At 45.3% G+C, this 24,073-nt stretch overlaps 1 protein-coding gene across 3 annotated transcripts; it reads right to left on the bottom strand.

Moving 5' to 3' along the window:
• Positions 1-1,290: 1,290 nt before the first annotated feature.
• Positions 1,291-23,163, bottom strand: LOC105059531 (uncharacterized). 3 transcript variants are annotated; one of them, XM_073249916.1, is made up of 5 exons: positions 22,754-23,163; positions 20,730-20,991; positions 17,680-17,747; positions 5,329-5,460; positions 1,291-2,332 (listed from the first exon to the last, which is right to left on the bottom strand). In XM_073249916.1, exons 1-5 carry the CDS (start codon positions 22,886-22,888, stop codon positions 2,024-2,026), a joined length of 906 nt encoding a protein of 301 aa, XP_073106017.1. In that variant the 5' UTR covers positions 22,889-23,163; the 3' UTR covers positions 1,291-2,023. The 3 variants fall into 3 exon arrangements, with proteins under 3 accessions (XP_073106017.1, XP_073106018.1, XP_073106019.1); XM_073249917.1 differs by having other exon boundaries at positions 5,329-5,430; positions 22,754-23,162; XM_073249918.1 differs by lacking the exon at positions 5,329-5,460 and having other exon boundaries at positions 1,291-1,851; positions 2,028-2,332; positions 22,754-23,160.
• Between the last annotated feature and the right edge of the window lie 910 nt (positions 23,164-24,073).

The raw sequence follows: 24,073 nt of genomic DNA, 5'->3' as shown, positions 1-24,073 counted from the left end.
CATGTGGGGAAGCAGCCGTGAAGGTATGTACCTTCCTCCCCACCAAGTCCATTTTTTCCTTGTCCTTCTGGATCTTTTGTCATTTAGATATTGTTTTGGTTCATTGCATCAAGAACATTTTGATCAAGTTTTTGATCAGGGAGAATAATTAGGATCTTCCAGGTCTGATGCTTGTTGGACCATTTGGTTGTCTAATTCCTTGTAGACCAATTGCATGTGCTAGAGATAAGCAACCTGTGTAGAATTTATGTGCAAGACCTACTTTGCCATGCATCCAGACATTCTAAGATTCAGCACATTGACCAATTAAATGATTCAATCAATACCCAAACTACACCCTTCTTAACTAAATCACCTGAGTACCCAAACTACACCCTTCTTAACTAAATCACCTCTTGGAATTAAATACATTGCAAGTAGGTATTTGAAAATCAGCACCAACAAGGTTTCCCATCAAAGATTTAATTTGCTTAAAATTCACCAAATTAGCCACCTGTATCCTCCTCTGCAAAGAGATAAGTCTCATTTCTTTGCATATGGTACAACCAACTTGAAACAGTAGCAGTTCAACAAATCAACAAGTATAGATGTGGAGGTAAGCCAAGATCACCCCAAAAATCACAATTATCTTCCCTGTAATAAAGCTAACCATCAACCTCTGCTGCATCCACACATTATACCACTAGCCTCTTCATGTCAAAATTGCACCCTCAACACTAAACCTGCCACTACTTAGCACAAACTAAGACATATCATAGCACCGTGATTCAAAAACCAAACTCCAATGGAGTACCGGCTTCAAGCTCCATTAGACATAAATCTAACGGTAAGTGCGCAAAGCTTGCATCCAAGATCATCATCCAAAAAGGCACCACCCTCCCCCAAAAAGACTTCAATGTCAAGTGGAATGCTTTTTGCAGGAGACATTAAACCTGAATCCACCAACTGTTCCATTTATTGAATCCCAACCATCCGTTTTTACCCATTAGAAATTACAAGGTGGTTTGGATGTGGGTAACTTTTTGAGAGCAAAAGAGTTATAATCATAAAAGAACCTTGATCCAAAGAGTACACTTAATTTTGTTCACTGGCAAATAAAGTTAGAGATCTACCTCTAGCTTCTCAAAGCAACGAAGGTTGCTGTTCACGAAAAGCAATTGACAATGATGTAACCTTCTTCCCCAATTGAACCTAGTAAGACAGAAACCATTGTACTAATAAAAAATTCAAAAAAAAAAAAAAAATCCTCCGTAATCAAGAACCATACCCCAACTGTGAAATCTATGAAAATTCAGAAGCAAAACATGTTCATTTATTACACCTATTGTACCTACCAGACACAGCTGAATTTTAAACCCATCCATGTCCTTTGATTGTTTATGAGGGATGTAGAATCATCAGGGTGGTTCACTCTTTTATTCATCCTAATCAGAGCAAAATGGAATCTATCCTTGACAACCTGACAAAATTTGCTGGCATGCCTCCCCACCAGAAAACACCTACCAGAGCACTCCTTTCTCATACAAACAAGCCCCTGTTTCTACAACTTGCATCCCTGCTTCCAAGACCTCTATATATAGACCAATAACAAAGACAACAGCAAAGACAAGTAGAAGAAACCACCAAAGACAGCAAGACTCGATGCAGCTTACCTCCATTTAGCACAATGAGCACCAAGGTTGCTGCTGTTCTTGCCACTGCATTCAGCAATGGGAGGACAGTGAGTAAAAGGCCAATACCAAAGCGGGGGCAGATCAAATCCAGAATAGCTGCCACAGCAGTGCACTCCATCACCTCCATGCTTCTGAAGGCCTTGCCACAGCTGTCACATTCTCATCAGAAATGATGTATCTGAATGTAACTTGCTTTGTTAAGGTAGTTTGTTGGAACAACTGTATTTTTGCTTGCAGTTGTCATGTAAATGAATTTAAAGGCAAAACGGTTTTCATCTTGATAAACAAGAGATATGTCTTGCTTCTAAAGAATTTTCATAGCTGATACACATCACAGTGAAACCCTCTTCTCACATGGCATGCTTCAGGCTGAGTTGTATTTGTTCATCTTCCCGCTGGTGTGGATGTTCATCTTCTGACTCTTCTGACTCTTCATATTCAGAGGACGAGGAGTCCTCAGGGTACTCTAAAGTACTACTAGATGGTTTGGCACCAATATTGTTCATCAGATTAGTGAACCATGTGCTCTGGACATGGGGATTTGCATTGCTTGAATTGCTTGGGGTCTCAGGTGTGGCTGGTGTATTTGAGGCAACACCAGAAATGAATCTGCATGCCAATTTGCTAGCATTCACAATTTCTGTTTTCACTTGTCTCAGCTGCATCCAAGAAGAGAGGGAAAGAAGAAAAGGTTGAGCATCCAATTCAATCTACCAGGAAAAAGGGAATGAGCAAAAAAAAAAGAAAAAAAACATTTTATGCTTTACTCATATATATTACTAGATCAGGTAAGTTTCAAACATGGTATCAGCACTCTATTCATAGCAAGCTCCACACATCTCATGGTTAGTTAAAGAGAAGTTTCGCCATTCACCAATGCTAGAAACAGAAAATATGACAAGAATGCATGTAAATAATGTATACTGATTTATTCAGGGATCATGGAGGTTTTATTCAGAAATAAGCTAGAAGAGCATATGATGTATACTGATATATTGACGGTGAGGAATAAGCTAAGAATGAAGGAATGTAGGTATCATCACTCTATTCATGGTGAGATTAACATACCCCATGGTTAGTTTAGAAAAAGTTTTGGCATTTACCAATGCTAGAGATGGAAAATGTGACAAGAATGTTTATGCAAATAATGTATACTGATATATTCAGGGATCATGTAGGTTTTATTCAGAAATGAGCTAGGACAGCAAATGAAGCAATGAACAAATAAATAAATAGCTGAGGTGGCTTAAAAGAGAACTTAAATGTGCCAGGGTACTGGAGGCATAACTCTGACATGTCCCTTGAGTAGTTCAAGCATCTTGTGGTGCACAAGGTCACTTGACTTGCATATTCAAGAGATACAACAATCACCAGCCACATACCAGCCATGCACACGCAAGCAAATTATGGTCAACACTGAACTGGAGGCCACTAGTCACCCATGAAAGCTTTTGAAGATGAGAAAAGAACAAAAGGTCTTTGTTCTTGTCTCCATCTCAGATAGAATATCAAGACAAAGAAGGGAAGAGAATAAAACAATCATTGGGCTCATCACCCTCGAGAAAAGACTATCAAATGGCAGTGATGTTTCCTAGGGATATTAGCGTTTGTAGAGTTTCCACAAAAACACCCATTTAGGGATCCTCTCCAACAATGAGCATTATGCATTAATATATTATACTACATAAAAAGCAAACCCTTCAAGAAGTTGATTGGCCATTCAATGGTTATTCATCTGATCACCATATGAGAAAGGCAAGCAGAACCTTGAGGTCCCAGAAGATTACTGATTTCAAAAGCAAAGTCACAAGAGATGTCTAGCTCTCACATGATCTTATACAGAGGGTGGGCCTTTCAGTTTTCCCATACCAATCACCCTTCATATCTCCCTATTTAAGGGCACAGACAGAATCATCAATGAAATCATAATTGTTTATCCTTCTTTTCATGTACATTGCACATGTCAAAATATGTTAAAAGGTGAGGAGCAAAAAACTCTTGCAGATGCATAAACGGACACGTACATCCAAAAGGTTACTCATTAGTCATTAGTAAAAGTCAGTAGTGGAATTGTTAAGTCGAACCCATCAGATGGGCTCCAATCGCCAGAAGCAGTGTTTGCTATACCACCCTATACCATCCGATATGAAGCATACCATACCGTATCGGTACCGTACTGGTATGCCAAACCGGCCCATACCAATATAGGTGTACCATACCATACCACATACAGATATTATAGTGGGATTTCATTAGTACGGGGTCCGGTACCAAAACGGCGAACCTTGGTTAAAAGGCTAAGATAAAACCTCTACAAATGAGAACCTGAATGCAAAAACCCTTTTGAAATTTTGAATTAGATAATAGACTTTCAACAAATAATATGAGATGTAAATTTAATGATTATCTAATCCCTGGTTGCATGGACTTACATTGAGTAACCACATAATGTAGATTTCCCTACTCATCACAACTATCAACTTTTAAAGGATCATACATTAAATCCATAAACCAATCCCATGTAGATGAACAAGGTTTCTTGGTTCAGGATTTTTAGTTTCTTTATATCAGCAACCAATGGCTTGGATCTGAGTAGTAATTGAATATTTGAAGATAAGTGAAACCCACAGGCAGAATCATGGTTCTAGTTGGAGAGTTTTAGCTTCTGCTCTTTGCAAGCATCATCTGATAAAAGAAAAGAACAACACACAATGCACTCCGGAAGCAATTCTTGAGGCACTATGTAAGTGCCAACAAAAAGGATTTGGCAACGTTTACTCGAGGTGCCCAAATTTGCTACAACTTTTTGAACAATGTGTTCTATCATTCTAGCACCTTTGTCATGGAATGTCAACCACTCACCCCACAAAATGCACAAAGATTAAAGAATTAGTGAGCCACGCAGCCAACAGCTTTGCAGATGATTGAAAAAGGAAAACAACCAATACCAAGGCATATTTGGACAGATCTGCAAAAAGGATGAAGAACAATGTGCCAATGATAAGTGAATGCCACTTGAGATCAAGCAGGTGGATATGGTTATGCTCAATTTTTGGCCCCGACAGTTCATGGTGTTCGAAAGGCTCCACAGGGATTGACAAACGAGTATGAAGTACATACCACATCCAAGAAAAAGATATGCAAGGTGACTTACAGCTGTGTTCTAGATACTTAAAGCCTTTCCATGACAAAGGTGGCAAATCCCTTGATGGAGATTCTCATGCACCACCTTGCCTGCTGAAGATGAGTCCAACCTACACATAATATTTTTATCTAAAGGACTCAATTTCCAGAAAGCATAGCTATAAGAGTGAAGAAACACTTTACGGCTATTCAAGGACAAGATTGCCAAGTTCAGTAAAGAAGGCATACACCAAATGATTTCTCCCACCAAATCTTACTATGAGCAAAGCATTTACTAAAATATTAGGACTCTTAAATGAAAAGTTATTACAAATGGGAGTACAACTCCTTTGGAGATTATATCTAGTTCTCCAGTACACAACAACATGCTAGATGTTTATTCTAGATGCTTTTATAGTACGTCTACGAAGAAAGGAGACTTGCAAGTAAGCATCATGTCCACTGGATGTAAGACCCTCTTGTACACAAGAGATGTTTACAAGTAACGGTAACGGTCTCATTTGCAACCCACCTCAATCAAGCTTTGGAATTCCCCAGGGTGAGGAAAAACAGGAGCTCCTTTCCTTTTCCAAGTCTGTTCAAAATGAGCTTGTATACTGGGCTTTGCCTTAACCTTGATGTCACAAAACAGTATGTTCAAGTCCTGTAGAAGGCCACTAGGGCATATGATAACTCCCATGCAAAAGGGCAGATGCATACCAAACAGAAGTAAGATAGCAGATCAATAAGTACATTAGAACAGGCTTGAACATTTCATGATTCAGCCTGGCTCAAATCTATCAGTGTCTCTTGAGCTCTTTATAGGCTAGGTTCAAACAAATTAAGCTTCTGTTAAGCCCAATGATGTGTAACAACATTTAAAATGCCATGCCCCTATAGCTAAGCCATATCTAGGGTTTACTACTAATTAATGACTATTTACAGTTTTATTCAAGCCACATGAACCGAACCTACCGTATCCTGGCTTGACTCAGTTCCCAAAGCAAACATGCACACCAGTGGCTAACTTAAGCCAAAAGATTTGTAACCTACATTCCCGAAACTGATATCTAAATATCATAAATAAAAAACAACGATAGCTCTGGATTTTGATACCTTTATATTTCCTGTCACGAACCAAACCAGACCCCATCCTAGCTTGGCTCAAACTTCTTTAACAAACCAAGGTAGTATTCAATTGGCTCTAGAGCCATGATTCTAAGCTTATGCTTGATAACAATAAAAAGAAAACCAGTTTAGCTTGGCAACCAAGAAGAATTTGAATGAAAGTACCATGTACGTCTTACCATCTTAGTTTCAGAGAAGTAAAACAGGGGGCCAAAGAAAAGCATGATTTCTGACAAAATGTCCACCCAAGATGAATCTTCAATCATGTCTTATTATACTTGTTGGTGCAAAAATCCGCTTGCGCCGGAGAAGCTGGAGTCGGGGAAGCCGCGGTCGCCGCCGGGACCTGCAAGGGAAGTCTAAACCGGAGGTGGGGTTGCTCCGGCAAGACCCTCCGACGCTCAAGTCAGTTCTCTGCCTCAACAAGAATGGAGTGCTCGAACGGAGAATTTAGCAGAGTTTTGAGATAAGGAAAAGGAGCTTAAAGGATAACATATCTGGGTCTCCTTTTTATAGGCGGAGGAGGCAAGGGATTGATGGCGACGTTTGTAACCGCCTGGTAGTGGGCCGCCCATGGTCAGAGGAATTGATTGCGAAAGATAGTGGGGTAGACCCGTGGCTATCGCCATAGCCTGCCACGTAGGGCCTGTTGCAGGTAGCGGGGCGGCGTCCGTCGCCGCTAGTTGTCAGCGAATAGTGGGATCGTGCAGCACCCGCCGCAGGGAGCGGAGCAGAATCGTGGCCATTGGTACAGCCTGTCAGAGAGTAGTGGGTCCGCCGCAGGGGGGGTGGAGCCGCGCGGGATCCGCTACAGGAAGCGGAACAGGATCATGGCTGTTATTGTTATCTGCCAAGGGACGTGAATCTGTTGATCGAGGCTCGACAGTGGTCGGAGTTCGGCTTCAGTAGCTGATACTGAGGTCGGAGCTTGGCTCCCGTAAGAGTCCGGACGGAGCCGCCCTGCTGCTGATGGCGGAGCCCGGCTCCCGTAGGAGTCCGGGCGGAGCCGTTCTGCTGTCGATGGAGGAGCCCGGCTCCCGTAGGAGTCCGGGCGGAGCCGTTCTGCCGTCGATGGAGGAGCCCGGCTCCCGTAGGAGTCCGGGCGGAGCCGTTCTGCCGTCGATGGAGGAGCCCGGCTCCCGTCGGAGTCCGGGCGGAGCCGTTCTGCTGTCGATGGAGGAGCCCGGCTCCCGTAGGAGTCCGGGCGGAGCCGTTCTGCTGTCGATGGAGGAGCCCGGCTCCCGTCGGAGTCCGGGCGGAGCCGTTCTGCTGTCGATGGAGGAGCCCGGCTCCCGTAGGAGTCCGGGCGGAGCCGTTCTGCTGTCGATTTCGGCTGCGGGTATTTTATACCCAACACCAGTCCCCCTACTTCCGAGTTTGAATTTCAAGCGAAGGAAGTACACACAGAGAGATGTGCGCAGCCGGAATTGCCCCTTCGAACCTTGCGCACCGCCGCCCCCATTTAATGCGCGCACGTCAGAGTCCGTTTTTCGGTGAAGGTGACTTGAAAAGTCTTTTCGGAACCCCCGTTGAAACGCGATCCCAAGCGTCGCTTTGCGGGAATTTGTGAGCGGTCAACCCTCGATGGCGGTGAAGGGGATAAGTGCGCCACGTGGCACACACCAGTTGGCCCAGGAATACCCGCCGTCATAACTGCACCAGGATCCATCGGCTATTTGAACCCCTCGGTCCCTTCGCGATTTTAATCCTGTTGCTGTTCTTTCATCTGAGAGTCTTGCTTCTCTCGCCCCAGTCCCTGTCTTCTTCCCTCACCATGTTCTCTACTCGTGGGGCTGTTCTTGAGGGAACCTCTAGGGTTTGGAGAAAGGTGAGGAGGAGAATGGCGGCCGGTGAGAATCTCCGTCGTGCCAAAGAGAGCTCAAGGAAGAATTCCTTCAACAACAGGGGTTTAATAACGGGGGCTGTCGGTGAAGCTATTCTGCCCGCGAATCTCGGGGCAGAAAGGCGGGGTGATACCGGTCAAGAGGGCAGAATAGACGTCATAAGCCATGACGGGATCCTTGACGCCGTCGGGGCTGAGAGACCAGAGGCGGTCGGCGTCGACGGTGGGGCAGTAGAACTTGTTGCGGGGACGGTGGAAGTAACGCATGCCGACCTTGCCGGAGCATCTCGGGTGGCGGCCGTCGTGGTGCATTCGAAGATGAGGCATATCTCTGGTGTCCCAACCGCTCCTGAAGTGGCTACGGTTCTTCTTGAAACAGGTCTTCGCTACTGCCGCCGTTACCCCCACCGCCTCCGGAGATCTATCCCACCCCTTTCCCGCTAAGGTTGGGACTTCGGGGACAGAACGAGGCAAGATGGGGCGAGAGCTGTTACACGCACTGGAGAATGTGACTGGGAAGGATAGAGACGGAGTTCGTAGCTCGGAGCGGTCTCCGGTTCGTCCTGCCCGAACTGTGCTCGCGATATTTGGGATGACGTGCATCTTCTTTTTCCCTGACCCACCGGGTCCTGTAACGTGTACTTCTGTTAAACGAAAAAGTGATTTCAGTACCTTGTTTGCATCTTGTGTTAAATAGTTGTCTGCCGAACTTCTTCATTTTCCTTTCCTTCTCTTTGTCTGTGTTACGTCGTTCCCAGGTCGTCGGCGACCTTTTCAGTTCATGTGGGGTCGTCATTCGTCGAGCTTCTTTTCGGCTTTCCTGTCGTTCGGAGATACCCACTTGTCAGGTTTACTTGGATTTTTCTCCGCTGAAGTCGGAGCTAAGTTCGGCTCCCTTGATAGTCCGAACGGAGAAGCCCTCCGGAAGTTGGAGTAGCTCGGTTCTCGTAAGAGTCAGGACAAAATTTTTCTGCAATAAAAGTCATAAGTAAAGTCCGGCTTCCGTAGAAGTCCGGGCGGAGTGGTCCTGTAGCTGATGTTGGCGGCGGACCCCGGCTCCCGTAGGAGTCCGGATGAAGTCTTCTTTGGCGTAGGGGCCCGGCTCCCGTAGGAGTCCGGGCGAAGTCTTTTTTGCGGCGGAACCCGGCTCCCGTAGGAGTCCGGGCGAAGTCTTCTTGGCGTAGGGACCCGGCTCCCGTAGGAGTCCGGGCGAAGTCTTCTTGGCGTAGGGACCCGGCTCCCGTAGGAGTCCGGGCGAAGTCTTTTTGGCGTAGGGACCCGGCTCCCGTGGGAGTCCGGGCGAAGTCTTTTTGGCGTAGGGACCCGGCTCCCGTGGGAGTCCGGGCGAAGTCTTTTTGGCGTAGGGACCCGGCTCCCGTGGGAGTCCAGGTCTTCCACCTTGCTCATGTCAGGACGAGGTTCTCCTCCTGTTCCTGACAGGGCTACGGGGGCACATTAGGGCATTGCGAGGCCTCTCCCCCCATCCAGTCTAAAAGAACCGGGCCTTCGACTTTGCTCGAGTTAAGGCGAGGTTCTCCTCCTGTCCCTAACAGGGCTGTGGGGGCACATATGGGCAGTGCAAGGCCTCTCCCCCCATCCGGTCTAAAAGAACCGGGCCTTCGACTTTGCTCAAGTTAGGGTGAGGTTCTCCTCCTGTCCCTAACAGGGCTGTGGGGGCACATATGGGCGTTGCAAGGCCTCTCCCCCCATCCGGTCTAAAAGAACCGAGCCTTCGACTTTGCTCAAGTTAGGACGAGGTTCTCCTCCTGTCCCTAACAGGGCTGTGGGGGCACATATGGGCGTTGCAAGGCCTCTCCCCCCATCCGGTCTAAAAGAACCGAGCCTTCGACTTTGCTCAAGTTAGGGCGAGGTTCTCCTCCTGTCCCTAACAGGGCTGTGGGGGCACATATGGGCGTTGCAAGGCCTCTCCCCCCATCCGGTCTAAAAGAACCGGGCCTTCGACTTTTATAAGGTTGCCCTCTCGTTTTTGATACCGTCTGCTTGAATTGTCCCAAGACAAATGGGCACGCATTTTTCGATTAGGACGAAATTACTGGTAGTACATCCGTAAGTTTTCTGAGCTCCAAGGTCGCGGGAGGTCGGCTCCTCCGAGCTCCTTAAGATAATAAGTTCCAGGTCGGACTACTTCTTTGACCTCATAAGGTCCCTCCCAGTTTGGGGCGAGCTTCCCCTGGCCCTGTGGTTGTGAGACAGCAGCTCGCCGGAGCACTAGATCCCCTGCTTTAAATGCCTTGTTCTTGACTCGGGCGTTGTAATATCGGGCAACTTTCTGTCTGTAGGCTGCCATTCGAACCTGAGCAATCTCCCGCCTTTCTTCCAGTAGGTCGAGGTTGGCTCTGAGACTTTGCGCGTTTTGGGGTTCGTCGAATGCCACGACTCGTGCCGACGGGAGTTTAAGCTCGATCGGGATGACGGCTTCCGTACCAAAGGCTAAAGCAAAGGGAGTCTCTCCTGTAGGCAACCTCTGGGTGGTCCGATAAGCCCATAGCACATGATAAAGTTCGTCCGCCCAAGTTCCTTTTGCTTTTTCGAGCCTGGTCTTAATCCCCTGCAAAAGGGTTCTGTTTGTTACCTCGGCTTCGCCGTTCGCCTGGGGATGGGCCACTGATGTGAATTTGTGGGAGATGTTTAGGTCTTCACAGAATTCAGCAAATCTGGCTCCCGCGAATTGCCGTCCATTATCAGTGATGAGGGTTCTAGGCAAACCGAACCTGCACACGATCGATTTCCAGACGAAATCCTGCACTTTCGCTTCTGTGATTTTGGCTAGCGGCTCGGCTTCGACCCATTTGGTGAAGTAGTCGATTGCTACGAGGAGGAATTTTCTTTGACCAGAAGCCATGGGAAAGGGGCCAAGAATATCCATCCCCCACTGCGCAAAAGGCCATGGGGCACTCAAGGGTGTAAGCTTGGTAGCAGGTTGTCTCTGGACGTTGGCGTATCTCTGGCATCTATCACACTTTTTGACATATTCGATTGAATCACGATGCATTGTTGGCCAGTAATACCCTTGGCGGAGTAGCTTGTGGGATAGAGACCTGGCACCTAAATGGCTTCCGCAAGCTCCCTCGTGTACCTCCCCTAAAGCGTAGTCAGCTTCTGAGGGTCGGAGGCATCTCAAGAGAGGCAAGGAGTACGATCTTTTGTACAATTTGCCCTCATAGAGGATGTACCGGGAGGCTTGATTTCGGAGTTTCCGGGCTTCTTTCGCGTCCTGGGGGAGAATCCCGTCTCTAAGATAGGTTATTAGCGGGTCGACCCAGCTGGGCTCGTGGTCGATCTCCAATACGAGTTGCGGTTCTTCCGTACTCGGATGTTTTAAAACTTCAAAGAGGACGCCTTTTGGCAATTCGGCCGGAGCCGATGTTGCCAGTTTGGAGAGAAGATCGGCTCTGGTGTTCTCCGACCTTGGAATTTGCCTGATGTCGAAATTGCCAAAGGCAGGGATGAACTCCTTCATCTTCTCAAGATATTTGGCCATACTGTCCTCCCGCGCTTCAAAGCTCCCGCTGACTTGCCCCACCACAAGTTGGGAATCGCTGTGCACCCGGAGTTGACCTATTCCGAGCTCCCTGGCGATCCTCAATCCTGCGATCAGAGCTTCATACTCCGCTCCATTGTTTGTTGCGGGGAATTCGAAACGCAGAGCGTACTCCGCAACGACTCCCTCCGGGCTGGTCAAGATCAGGCCTGCACCCGCGCCTGCCATGTTGGACGATCCGTCCACATGGAGGGTCCAAAAGCTATCGGAGGAACTGGCTTCTTCGTCGGGGGAGTTCGGTTGAGTCCTCAGGTCGTCAATTTTGTTTTGCTCAGGTTCGGCCTCCTCGGGAATGGTGCATTCTACTATGAAATCCGCCAACACTTGGGCTTTTATCGCCGGTCTAGGTTTGTAGTTGATGTCGAATTCTGTGAGCTCGATGGCCCATTTCGCCATTCTCCCGGAGATATCAGCTCGGTGCAAAACCGCCTTGATCGGTTGGTCGGTGAGTAACGTCACCGTGTGCCCTTGAAAGTAAGGCCGGAGTCTCCGAGCTGCAATCAACAAGGCGTAGGTCAGTTTTTCTAATTTAGTATACCTGATCTCGGCGTCCCTCAATACGCGACTAATGTAGTAGACCGGTCGCTGGACTTTCGTTTCCTCTTTAACAAGGACAGCTGCAAGGGCTGTGGGAGAGACTGCCAGGTACAAAAATAATTCCTCCTTGGGCTCGGGCTTCGCCAGCAGCGGGGGCGAGCTAAGGTAGCTTTTTAATTCTTCGAATGCCTGTTGGCATTCAGAGGTCCAACAGAAGTTCTTCGGCTGCTTGAGGGTTTGAAAGAAGGGCAGACATCGTTCGGCCGACCTAGCGACAAAGCGATTAAGAGCTGCAACTCTTCCCGTGAGGCACTGAACTTCCTTGATCGATCTTGGGGCAGTCATATTTTGGATGGCGCGAATTTTCTCTGGATTGGCCTCGATCCCGCGCCCCGATACCATGAAGCCCAGGAACTTTCCTGAGGTTACCCCAAAGGCGTATTTGGTCGGATTCAGCTTCATTCTATACTTCCGAAGAGCGCCAAAGGTTTCCTCGAGGTCGGCGACATGATTTCCGGAAGACCTGCTTTTCACGAGCATATCGTCCACATAAACCTCCATGTTTCGGCCGATCTGCTCCTTGAAGATCTTGTTCACCAGTCGTTGATAGGTTGCACCCGCGTTCTTGAGGCCGAACGGCATAACCCTGTAGCAGTAAAGGCCGCGATTAGTGATAAAAGCAGTCTTCTCTTCATCTTCCGATGCCATCCTAATCTGGTTATAGCCGGAGAATGCGTCCATGAAAGTGAGAAGCTCATGGCCCGAGGTAGCGTCCACCAGTTGGTCGATCCTGAGAAGGGGGTAGCTGTCCTTTGGGCAAGCTTTATTCAGCTTTTTGAAGTCGATACACATCCTCCACTTGCCGTTTGCTTTCTTGACCAAGACTACATTGGAGATCCACTCAGAATAATTGACCTCCTTGATGAATCCGGCCTTGAGAAGTTTATCCACTTCCTCGGCTATCGCCTTCTGCCTCTCCGGGGCATGACTCCGGATCTTTTCTTTTGTTGGCCGATGTTTAGGGTCGACCGCCAGATGATGTTCCATGACTTCTGTCTCAATCCCCGGCATATCCGCCGGGACCCATGCGAAAACGTCCGCATTCCTTCGGAGGAAATCCACGAGATGCGTCCGCACCTCCTCCTCCAGGCTGGAGCTGATTAACACCACATGCTCCGCGTTTCCGTCGTTCAAAGGAATTGCTATTAGGTCCTCGATCGGACCGCCCCTCTCTTCCGTGAGGTCATCGCGCGCATCCAACCCGTCGACTGGACAGAGGTCCGCTTGATCGCTTCTTTGCAAGGCAATATTGTAGCAGTGCCTGACCAGCGCTTGGTCTCCCCGGACTTCTCCGATCCCCTTGTCGGTGGGGAACTTCAATTTCAAATGGTAGGTTGAAACAACGGCTCTGAGGGCATTGAGGCCGGGTCGGCCAAGAATTGCATTGTAGGCAGATGGTGCCTTTACCACCAGGAAATTCACCTGGGCTCTGGACTGTTTTGGATGCTGACCCGCGGTCACAGTTAGAGCTATCATCCCTTCCGTCGGAACGGCGTCACCAGTAAACCCTATCAAGGGGGAGTACATCGGCCTTAGATGACCGCCAAGAGTGGCCATTCTCGAAAAGGCACTGTAGAATAAGATGTCGGCCGAACTTCCGTTGTCGACGAGAATGCGACGGACGTCATAATTTGCTATGTTCAAGGAAACTACGACCGCGTCGTTATGAGGGAATTGGACTCCCTGGGCGTCTTCTTCAGTGAAGGCTATGGGCTCTTCAACTTTTTGCCGCTTGAGGGGTGCAGCTGATGTGCTGATTGCCTCCGGCCGGGATTCCCCCGAGATGACGTTGACGGAATCCGACGAAGACTGGTCGTCCGGCCACCCTTTATCAGCAACCATAGCCGGAGGTAGTTGTGCAGAAACCTCGTGAGAGGGCATCGGATGGGGAAAAGAGGATTGGATGCCGGAAAAGACGGCTGGGAGCGGGTCCGTTGAGCGCTCCTTCAAAAACAAGGGTGCTGCGAAGACACAGGCCCTTCCTCTAGCGCCAATCCTGTTGGTGCAAAAATCCGCTTGCGCCGGAGAAGCTGGAGTCGGGGAAGCCGCGGTCGCCGCCGGGACCTGCAAGAGAAGTCTAAACCGGAGGTGGGGTTGCTCCGGCAAGACCCTCCGACGCTCAAGTCAGTTCTCTGCCTCAACAAGAATGGAGTGCTCGAATGGAGAATTTAGCAGAGTTTTGAGATAAGGAAAAGGAGCTTAAAGGATAACATATCTGGGTCTCCTTTTTATAGGCGGAGGAGGCAAGGGATTGATGGCGACGTTTGTAACCGCCTGGTAGTGGGCCGCCCATGGTCAGAGAAATTGATTGCGAAAGATAGTGGGGTAGACCCGTGGCTATCGCCATAGCCTGCCACGTAGGGCCTGTTGCAGGTAGCGGGGCGGCGTCCGTCGCCGCTAGTTGTCAGCGAATAGTGGGATCGTGCAGCACCCGCCGCAGGGAGCGGAGCAGAATCGTGGCCGTTGGTACAGCCTGTCAGAGAGTAGTGGGTCCACCGCAGGGGGGTGGAGCCGCGCGGGATCCGCTACAGGAAGCGGAACAGGATCATGGCTGTTATTGTTATCTGCCAAGGGACGTGAATCTGTTGATCGAGGCTCGGCAGTGGTCGGAGTTCGGCTTCAGTAGCTGATACTGAGGTCGGAGCTTGGCTCCCGTAAGAGTCCGGACGGAGCCGCCCTGCTGCTGATGGCGGAGCCCGGCTCCCGTAGGAGTCCGGGCGGAGCCGCCCTGCCGTCGATGGAGGAGCCCGGCTCCCGTAGGAGTCCGGGCGGAGCCGTTCTGCCGTCGATGGAGGAGCCCGGCTCCCGTAGGAGTCCGGGCGGAGCCGTTCTGCCGTCGATGGAGGAGCCCGGCTCCCGTCGGAGTCCGGGCGGAGCCGTTCTGCCGTCGATGGAGGAGCCCGGCTCCCATAGGAGTCCGGGCGGAGCCATTCTGCCGTCGATGGAGGAGCCCGGCTCCCGTAGGAGTCCGGACGGAGCCGTTCTGCTGTCGATGGAGGAGCCCGGCTCCCGTCGGAGTCCGGGCGGAGCCGTTCTGCTGTCGATGGAGGAGCCCGACTCCCGTAGGAGTCCGAGCGGAGCCGTTCTGCTGTCGATGGAGGAGCCCGGCTCCCGTAGGAGTCCGGGCGGAGCCGTTCTGCTGTCGATTTCGGCTGCGGGTATTTTATACCCAACAATACTCTTAATACCCTCAGAGCCTCACTTACGCAGAATATAACAATTTAGTTAACGTCTTAAAATAAATATGGCATATGCTAGAAAATCTTCTAAATTTATGTGACATAAAAGAACTTTGTTAATAGCATTACTGTATGAGTGTAATGATCAATCTTTCCTTAGGCTCGGACTACAATCAGTCTCCTGATATAGATGGCAAACTAATAAATTTGCAATGCTGATGTCAATTACAATTCAATTTATAACTAGTTTAAAACCCCATGCGATGCATCGATTGCCATTTTTTTAAAATAATATTTAATTTTATGTATCTATTTTATTATATCTATTCCATATATATTTTAAAAATATCTCATCAATCTTACATATTAAGAGATATATTTTTTTAAATAATTTTGCATATCATATTCATATCAACAAAGGTTTATCTTTCTCCATTTTCGTCTTCACAGGAGTCAGCGTCATGTGAATTTTTTGGATGCTTATGGTTCCTTTCACCTGCTAAACATCTCTAATACCATGCCTCGCTGACCTCTAGTCCATCTTTTAAAGATTTACACTTGTGGCCATTCTCCTCCATCAGTTCCTACTTTGCTGTCTACTTTAACGAGGATTGCGGACCATCATAAACATGCATTGGGTTAGATGAAACGAAGCTCGGAGATTTGGAAATCACACGAAAAATAAGCATCTCTGGAAGTGTTCAAACACATATATACAGCGGTATTCTATGTGCCATGTTTTAATCATCCCTGCTTTTGTATTTAAATAGGACACAAATTATGTAGCATTTGAGCCTTTAAGTCTAAATTCAAGATTTCAAGAACATAATTTTCTTATATAAATAAAAAGGTTTTTAAAAATATAGTTTTCTGTACTTTTTTAGTATTAATATTGCCAATAGACCGATCCCAACCTATCCCTACACACCCCTATGCTCCAAGCTGGGTACCGCCCTTTTTGTATTTTTGTCTCCATCGGGTCCCACATGAAACAACCCCAACGAACACCCACATAGACCCGCAGCCCTCTTTGCCAGAAAAAATCAAACCCAATCACGTCGTCAGCCCCACATGTACCAGCCTTTCCACACGGCCCCCAAAGAGAAAGAAACCTCGAAAACCCATCTCCATCGCCGGAGCGATCCATCGTTGGAGGAGGAGAGGAGTAGCTACTCCAACAGCATCCGATGTACTACATTCCCCAACATCGCCAGAGGAAAAAGCTCCGATTCCCGTCGAAGGACGCTCTACCACCCACCTCTGTCTACAACCTCAACACTGTCGGAGCTCCGCCATGGGCCGTTGAAGTCGCGGGTGGACTCGATGGCACTGTCGGGGAGGTAGCATTCGAGCAGGAGGTGGCGACAATTATCGGGGGCAAAGCACGATGCTTGGAGGTCTGCACCGGCGAGCATTCGACGGACGAAGGATCCCCCCATCCAGTTAAGGAAGGATGAGTGGCTCTCCTCCATCCAGGGACCATCGGGGCCGTCCATCATCAACTTGAGATCCATCGATCAGATGATAGAAAAGGATGGAGCTCCGGGAGATGCATGACGGCTCAATTCCTTTCGATCCACTTTCATGAGTACTTACGACGACAAAGAGGAAGAGGCCGCTGATGATGACATGCAACAGCTGCCACCTATGACGCACAACGGCCGACACATCGAGATGCCGTTGAGCGAATCTCCGACGGTGGAGAACACCAACTTGCTCGACCCCTCCACTGCCTCCCCTTCCCCCATCCCCCTCTTGGAGATCGTCTGTAGGAAGAACATTCACCGGCCCAACCACCCATCCGCATGGGTGGCTTCCATGGCGAAGGAAAAGGCACGTCCACCAGTCCGACCACCCCATCCACATGAGTGGCCTTTTGGCAGAGGAAGAGGCCGATGAACGCTCAGGCATCATGCTCGTCGGTTGCTGCCGACGTCCCTCCGACGACGTGCTCCTCAATAGCTTGTTCTGATCTTGAAGATTTTTTTTATTCAGATGGTGAGGAGAGATAGGGATGGACTATCGCGATTTTTTTACTTTTGTTTCCATACGTAGGTTAGGAAAAATTATTGCCTGCATGGCATGCATCATGTGGCTCTCTCTCCCTTTCTCAATACCCCACTTGTCAAATGGAGGCTTCTCCATGGGAAAGCCTCTGTTTATATATATATATATATATATATATATATATATATATATATATATATATATATATATATATATATAGATATAGATATAGATATAGATATATTAGATTTACCAGCACAAATATCAACATTTTGCAAGTACTTGTGTAGTGGGTACATGTATAAATACCATCGATATCGACCAAGAACTAAAGAAAAAAAATCACTTATTATTCTATGGAAAAGTAATGAACATTTTAAAGAAAATATTCAATAATTCATCCATTAACAATATTTTAAGTGCAAACACTGGTTTGAGATAATTTAGGCATACTTGTGAGTTATGACAAGAGTATATGATACTAGTACAACAGAAGAAAGTAAAAATAAACAAACAAGGGCATGTGCATATAAGTGCAAAAATCAACTAGAGAAATAAGAGATCCACCTTTATTGCTGTATTTCCTGCAACTTCCATTGCAGCATCACCAGCATTGGCGAACCGGTTGACCCAACCTGTAAAATTACAGAGTATAAGATCATGAGTCATGACCAATAAAAGTCCAGCAAATATGTATCTTAGATCTCTCATTAGATTTTCAATTATAACTTTCAAATAGACCAACTAATGGATAATGTTCAAAGAACTCATCAGAAAACTAATAAACCAAAGTTAAAAGTTTCAGTCTCAGCCCAAACATGATCTGAATTCGGATTGGTTTCACATTTTCAGCCAAAACTATCTCATAGGACCAATTTAATTGGATATATAAGTTATTTCTAAATAATTCCCTTTTCTCAGCACATAAATAATTCCCTTTGATCCATTACTCAGACAAGTAAACAATTTCTAAATATTTCTAATAACCCAAAGTTAAGAATCCACCTCCAGCTGAATTTTATTTATCCAATTAACCAATTTTAATCCTCTAATACAAGTCTTTACTTCTTCTAGATAGGTATGTCCAATATCTGTTCCTGCTATAGAAGCTGACAACTAGTCACCCTTCAGAACTCATGATGAAATGGCAAATACCTGCATTATTATCTTATTTGTCTTAGTTTTAACTGAATGTATAGCAAGAACATTTGAGCGTACATTATTCTTGTAAATGCTATCAACCTACATAGGCTTGTGAATAGTATAATGATCTAAGAAGTTTAGACCACCCTATTGTATTTCAGCTCATGTTTATAAAGCCACAATCAATCAAATATGCTGGAATCTTAACAAGGATCAGTCAGTTTGTAGCAATATTTCCTTATGATGGGGATTATCATGTCACACTACTATTTAATGTTGCAGGACATGAATGTATCTCAATAGACAATACCTACTCATTAATCACCTCTCAAGATATGAAGTTCATGCTGAGCCAACTATTTATAATCAAACACAACCTTGTCCCCCTGCCCAACTTAAGTATGGAAAGAATGAGACACGTCAATATGAAAAATGGATCTTTCCAAATTTATCCCATTTTAACTTCCATGAACTTCTCTCAGTCATTGACACGAATTAACCATGGCTCTGCAAGACTAAATCAGCAACTTGGCTGCTTACTTATATGCAGAAGTTGTGAACATCTGATTGCAAGCAAGTATGATGGTTAACTTGAAGCTCCAATATCTTACAGATGCGTTAATGAGGTCTGTCTACACTCTGGTTTTTATTATGCTTCTGTCACTGCGACCAGGGATAAGTGCATGAAATTTATCATAACCCAATCAAAAAGAAATAGATATAACAGGTTCTGTTTCACCGGATAAATATGTAGATATGTTCGTTTCAGAGGTTTTTGAAAGAGAAGAGGCACAAGTAATTATTAACTAATGCTACCCAGTGCAAGATCTTCTCAGCAGCATTTTTGGATTGCAAATATGGAGGAGGAGAGTTTCTCAGTCATCAGGGAAGCCTCTCAACACTTATTCCTATTTTTTGGAGCTGAGGTAGATCACCTTAAGAAAGGAATATGTTAACCCTCAAAAATCAGGTTGAAGAAGACTAATCCAGCTGATTGCTCCTCCTAAACTCCTTACTTGCTTCATCTTTTTAGACTGAAAGTCCAGCCAATGCTATCTTATCACCAGGATAATGTCTTCCAGCATGCAAACAGCCCCTAAGTCAGAAAATATGACCAGTGAACCCGAGTATAATAGGACTAAACGATGCTCATAAGTCCTAGAAGCATCAAGTATTGTATTCTACAGTACAATACAGCTTGAGATGCCATGAAAAAAAATAACTTTAAATTAAACCTCCAATTATTTATCTAACAAGTCAATCAGCTTATCAGTTCCTAATCATATAATGTTTGTGAATCAACACCCTGAATTAAAGCACGGCTTTCAATTGTTCCATCATAGAATTTACCTCTTAAAGCGACATGTGCTGTGAATAACAGCTGAAGAAGTGGGCAAAGGACATACACATTCCCATATTGTATGGATAATCAAATATGACCCACTCACAAAAGGCATCACTTCAGTCATCCACTTTCATTTTTTCCTTTTTGCAAGAAGATCTTCTTTAAAGGTAAATAAGCCAGCAGCAAGGCAACAAGGAGATGGGAGCAACTGCCACTTACCAATCCAACTTTCAAATCTATATATGCTCTCTGAAGCAAGAATTGTCTTAAATCAAGAAAGACAGAGTTGCGATGTCTTTAAAAAAAAAATAAAAGGACACTTAGTTTCAATTTTTAAAATTTCGAATATTGATGAACAAACAGTTATCAGCTATTTCTAAACTATTTTTACAAAAAATGCATGAGCCGTGTGAGAATATATTTGCAAGGCAAATCGAGAGAGAGAGAGAGAGAGAGAGGGGAGGGAAAGATGAAGCTCCAATAGACAGTGGAATTGATGATTATCACATGGTATGGGAATAAAAACAATAATCCAGCAGCACAATGGTCAATAATATATTATCTGAAACAACAAGGAAAAGCAGAAGCATTGAATGCTATCATTGCTCCTTACGAAGTTAAAGTGAGCCAACTAGTAGAGAGATAAAGAGAGAGATGAAGAAAGTTGAAGCTCCAATAGACAGTAGAGCTGACAACTACCACATAGTAAGGGGTAACAAAGGGAAGGGAAACACCAATACAGTAGCACAAGGATCAATAATATATTATCTGAAACAAAAAGGAAAAGCAGAGGTACTAAAAGATACAATGGCTCCCTATTTTGTTAAGGTGAGCAAACTACTTGAGAGAAAGGGAGAGATGAACAAAACTGCTGATCCAAACCGCACATTTTACAGGAGAAGTGCATACATAAAACAGCTCATGGCCTAAATCAGGCCACAAACTGTGGTAGAATCTCGTTACTAGAGGAATATGTATGTATATGCATTAGGTCTCAGCAAATGTTTCAAAACATGAAATTTTGCACAAATGCATGAACGGTAAAACATCTTTAACAAGTATGCAGAAGCATATAACTTTTGGAAATCACTTAGAAAAGATTCAGATGTTTATGCAATGCCAAAGTCACCTGGAAGTTTTGGTACACCTAGCAATTCACAGAAAGCATCACAAAAGTGGTTGCAGTTTCTTGATAGCAGGTCATATGATCTTCCAGGCCATGCTCTGCTAAGCTCCCTCAATATCTGATTTACCGTGAAAATAGAACTGTTTGTCATTCCAAGGACAATCGATTCACGGTAGGTATACATAGGATTTCTACGTGGTGGACAGCTAAAAACTCCACTGCCGTATTCACAAAACCCAAATGACCATTCCTCATCTCCATAAACCTGCCAATGCAGAAATAACCACAAATTTACCAAAAAGATAAGCAGTTTGATAATTACACTGACTGTGGTGAACAGGTTGATATGTTGGACAGTAAAGAGTGCAGAGTAACATAAATGAAGCAACTTGACTGGTATCAAAAATTAAAAGAAACCAATAAGCTGCTAGAATAATAGGTGACAAATTAATGAAAAAATCAGTGATAATTTAGTAGACCATATAGAAGATAGAGAGAATTAGAAAAGGGGTATATATTCATTTACGACAGCCCCAAAAGATCAGAGAGACATCTGAGCCATAACAGATGAAAGTCTAAATATTAAAAAAATGGCAACCAAAAATATTCAATTGAAATCAAACAGTATAGATAAAGGAATCAAGTCCCTTCCAAATTGCTAATAAGGAAATAGCAAAACTGATAATCCATACAAAGAAAAGTAGGAAATCACTTAAAAATACCAATCCCTGAACAAACGAGTAGCCTCTTTGGCAATTATTTGACCTAATTCCCCATTCACCTCTTGTATCTACTTCTGCATTAAAAAACTATTATGTTTCTCTTTTTCCATTTATTTGACCAGAGTATATGTAAAAAGAGGTTGAAATTTTTTTTGACTTCTTTTCTCAAAATAATGGGCTAGCCAACAAAGTTCAAAACTGTTCAATAACAAGCAGAAAACATAAGCGGGGCAAAGATAGACTGCAGTTAAATACATGAACGTTCACCAGACCCCGAGACCATAAATCAATGTTGATTCCCTTTTGGGCAGGATCCTTTTAGCAAGAGTCCTGAAATGGCCACAAAACTCCAAAAACATTTTGTCTCCCAACAATATGAAAATCCTAGAAAGAATACATGGAATAAAGTTTCTTGGGCTTTCAGTAGCCTCGACAGTACAACATTAACAAAATCCTTGTCCAATTTGACAAAGGCTAGAAGTGAAAAAAATAATAATTAGCACCTTAGAAAAATAGATGACTAAACAATGCAATGGAACCCACTCAATATCTGATTACTCATTCCATCCCTTTCTCCATTCCCTGTGACATCTTTTTTGGCTGTGAGCATCATAAAACCTACTGTTCCTCCCTTCAGAACTTACCCATGCCACCATTCTTGCTCCTGTTGAGGGCTTCTAAGAATCAGGCTCCTCAACTTCCTCAGATTATGGGTTGCTCCAAAATTTAGGGCGCATACACTTTTCTCCTTTCTATCGAAACAATAGTTTCTCACTGTGGCAAAGAGGCTCAACTCCTGTTTGAAACACAATCAATACCAAAACCTAAATCACACACACTACCATGAGCCAAGAAATGGCACTGTTACCTTGTTTTCTATTTCCACCATAGCTCTCTCAACTCATGTTGAGCAATCATGCAACCACGCACAAGTTCTGCTCTGCCAACAGAAAATCATGGCATTGAAATGGCATGCGATGTGGTCCATACATGCACTATTTTTTTTTTTCCGAAATTCTCTTCACCTCCCAAACTTGACATCCACCTCTCCAACCCTCCTCTAAAATCCAATTGTTTTTCCCAGAACAACCAAATAAGTAAAATACAACTAGCAGTAAAATGATTCAAGATTCGATTTTTATACAAAATTAAAGAAATTCCCAAGCAAAGAAACCCAAATTTCCGTTTGTCTGCTTCGCATAAGATCGAAACTGAAATGCAAGATCTTAGTTCAACCCATTGATGATCTCCTGATGAAAGGAGGGTAAAGTTAAGGAAAGAAACGCAAAAAGAAGGGGGAAAGACCTGGACGGCGCTGTGGAAGATACCACCGAGGCCAATGCCGTCCTTGAAGATTCGATTGATCTGGACGATGGTGTTGTTGGTCTTCTCCGAGCCGCTGTTCGTCACGTCGTAGATGTGCACCACCACCTCCTTCATCCTATCCCCCCCCCCTCTCTCTCTCTCTCTTTCTCTCTCCCTCTCCACCCCTCGCCCCCCTCCCCTCTCCGCTCTCTCTAGGGAATGAGAATTCTCGTGGAGGGTTAGGGCATGGAGATTGGGTAAAGGGATGATCTCCTCCACTCCTTCGCCCTCGCCACCGCCGCTGCAAGCGTTCGCTTTTCTTCTTCTTATGTTTTTTTACTTCTTTGTCGCTCTCCGTCGGGCCACAAATTTCGATCTTGGAGGAGCGTTGGGCTGCCGCACTTTTGGCTCCTCGTCGCCACTTATTTACCGTTTTCGTTTTTATCTTTATTAATTTTTTGAAATGTTCTGGCACGTGCGGGCGGTGAGTCCAGCCATGATCCCTCGAATGGCTGCAACGTCAATAGGCGACATCACTGAGAGCTCGTCAAAGGCATCTAAGGCGGCAAAACGGGGAAATTATTGCCAGGACCACGCCCAGGTAGGCCTCCGCAAATCTTGGAGTACGTGGACGGTGCATAACGCGCAATTGGAAATTCGAGACATATAAGGGTTAATTAATGTGGCGTGTTATCCACCGTGAGATTTGAGTAGTCTACCCAGCCGTGGTCCACGCAATAATTTCTCGGCAAAACGAGGGAGAGGAGGTGGGTCCGGGTGGCGGACGCAATCCAGCCGCTGACTACCTGGAAGAGGTCGACCGACGTGCTGAACACCAACATGAAGATGCAGAGATCATGAGGAGGTTGGGCAGAGAGAAATAAAGCCACTTTTAGACAAAAATGGGAGTGAAAGTTTTTTTTATTTTTATTTTTTATAGAAATAATAAAAGTCATTTAATAAAATAAAATTAGGATAATTGGATTTTTTTGCATCTAATTTCATAATTTTATTTTTTTTAAAAAAACATCAAGTAGGGCCTTAGTCTTAGGTGTGGATTTTTTTGAAAAAAATTGACTTTAGTGTAGGTCTCCTATCAAATGGTTTCCGTACTTATGAGGATGGGGTTATAAATATTTCAATAGAAGGATTCATCTTTATTTGCATAAATCTACCGTAACCCAACATATAAATCTCAAAATACTCTAAATTCTATTATGTATCTATTTACGTAAATTTCAAAGTGATCAATGAATAATCCTTAGTGGATTTATATGAAATATATGGTCTCCCATTCCATGCATGAATGTGCTTTCTAGT

The sequence above is a fragment of the Elaeis guineensis genome, chromosome 16 (assembly GCF_000442705.2).
Source record: "Elaeis guineensis isolate ETL-2024a chromosome 16, EG11, whole genome shotgun sequence".
Classification (NCBI taxonomy): Eukaryota; Viridiplantae; Streptophyta; class Magnoliopsida; order Arecales; family Arecaceae; genus Elaeis; species Elaeis guineensis.
The sequence above is the reverse complement of the archived record's forward strand: the minus strand, read 5'-3'. Positions and strand labels throughout refer to the sequence as shown.

Excerpts from the sequence above, each read along its gene's own strand:
- LOC105059531 (XM_073249916.1), bottom strand. The coding sequence starts at position 22,888 with ATGAAGGAGGTGGTGGTGCACATCTACGACGTGACGAACAGCGGCTCG. Across the intron at positions 20,992-22,753 it reads TCTTCCACAGCGCCGTCCAG|GTTTATGGAGATGAGGAATG; the intron begins GTCTTTCCCCCT and ends CTGCATTGGCAG. Across the intron at positions 5,461-17,679 it reads CAGGAAATACAGCAATAAAG|GACTTGAACATACTGTTTTG; the intron begins GTGGATCTCTTA and ends GGCCTTCTACAG.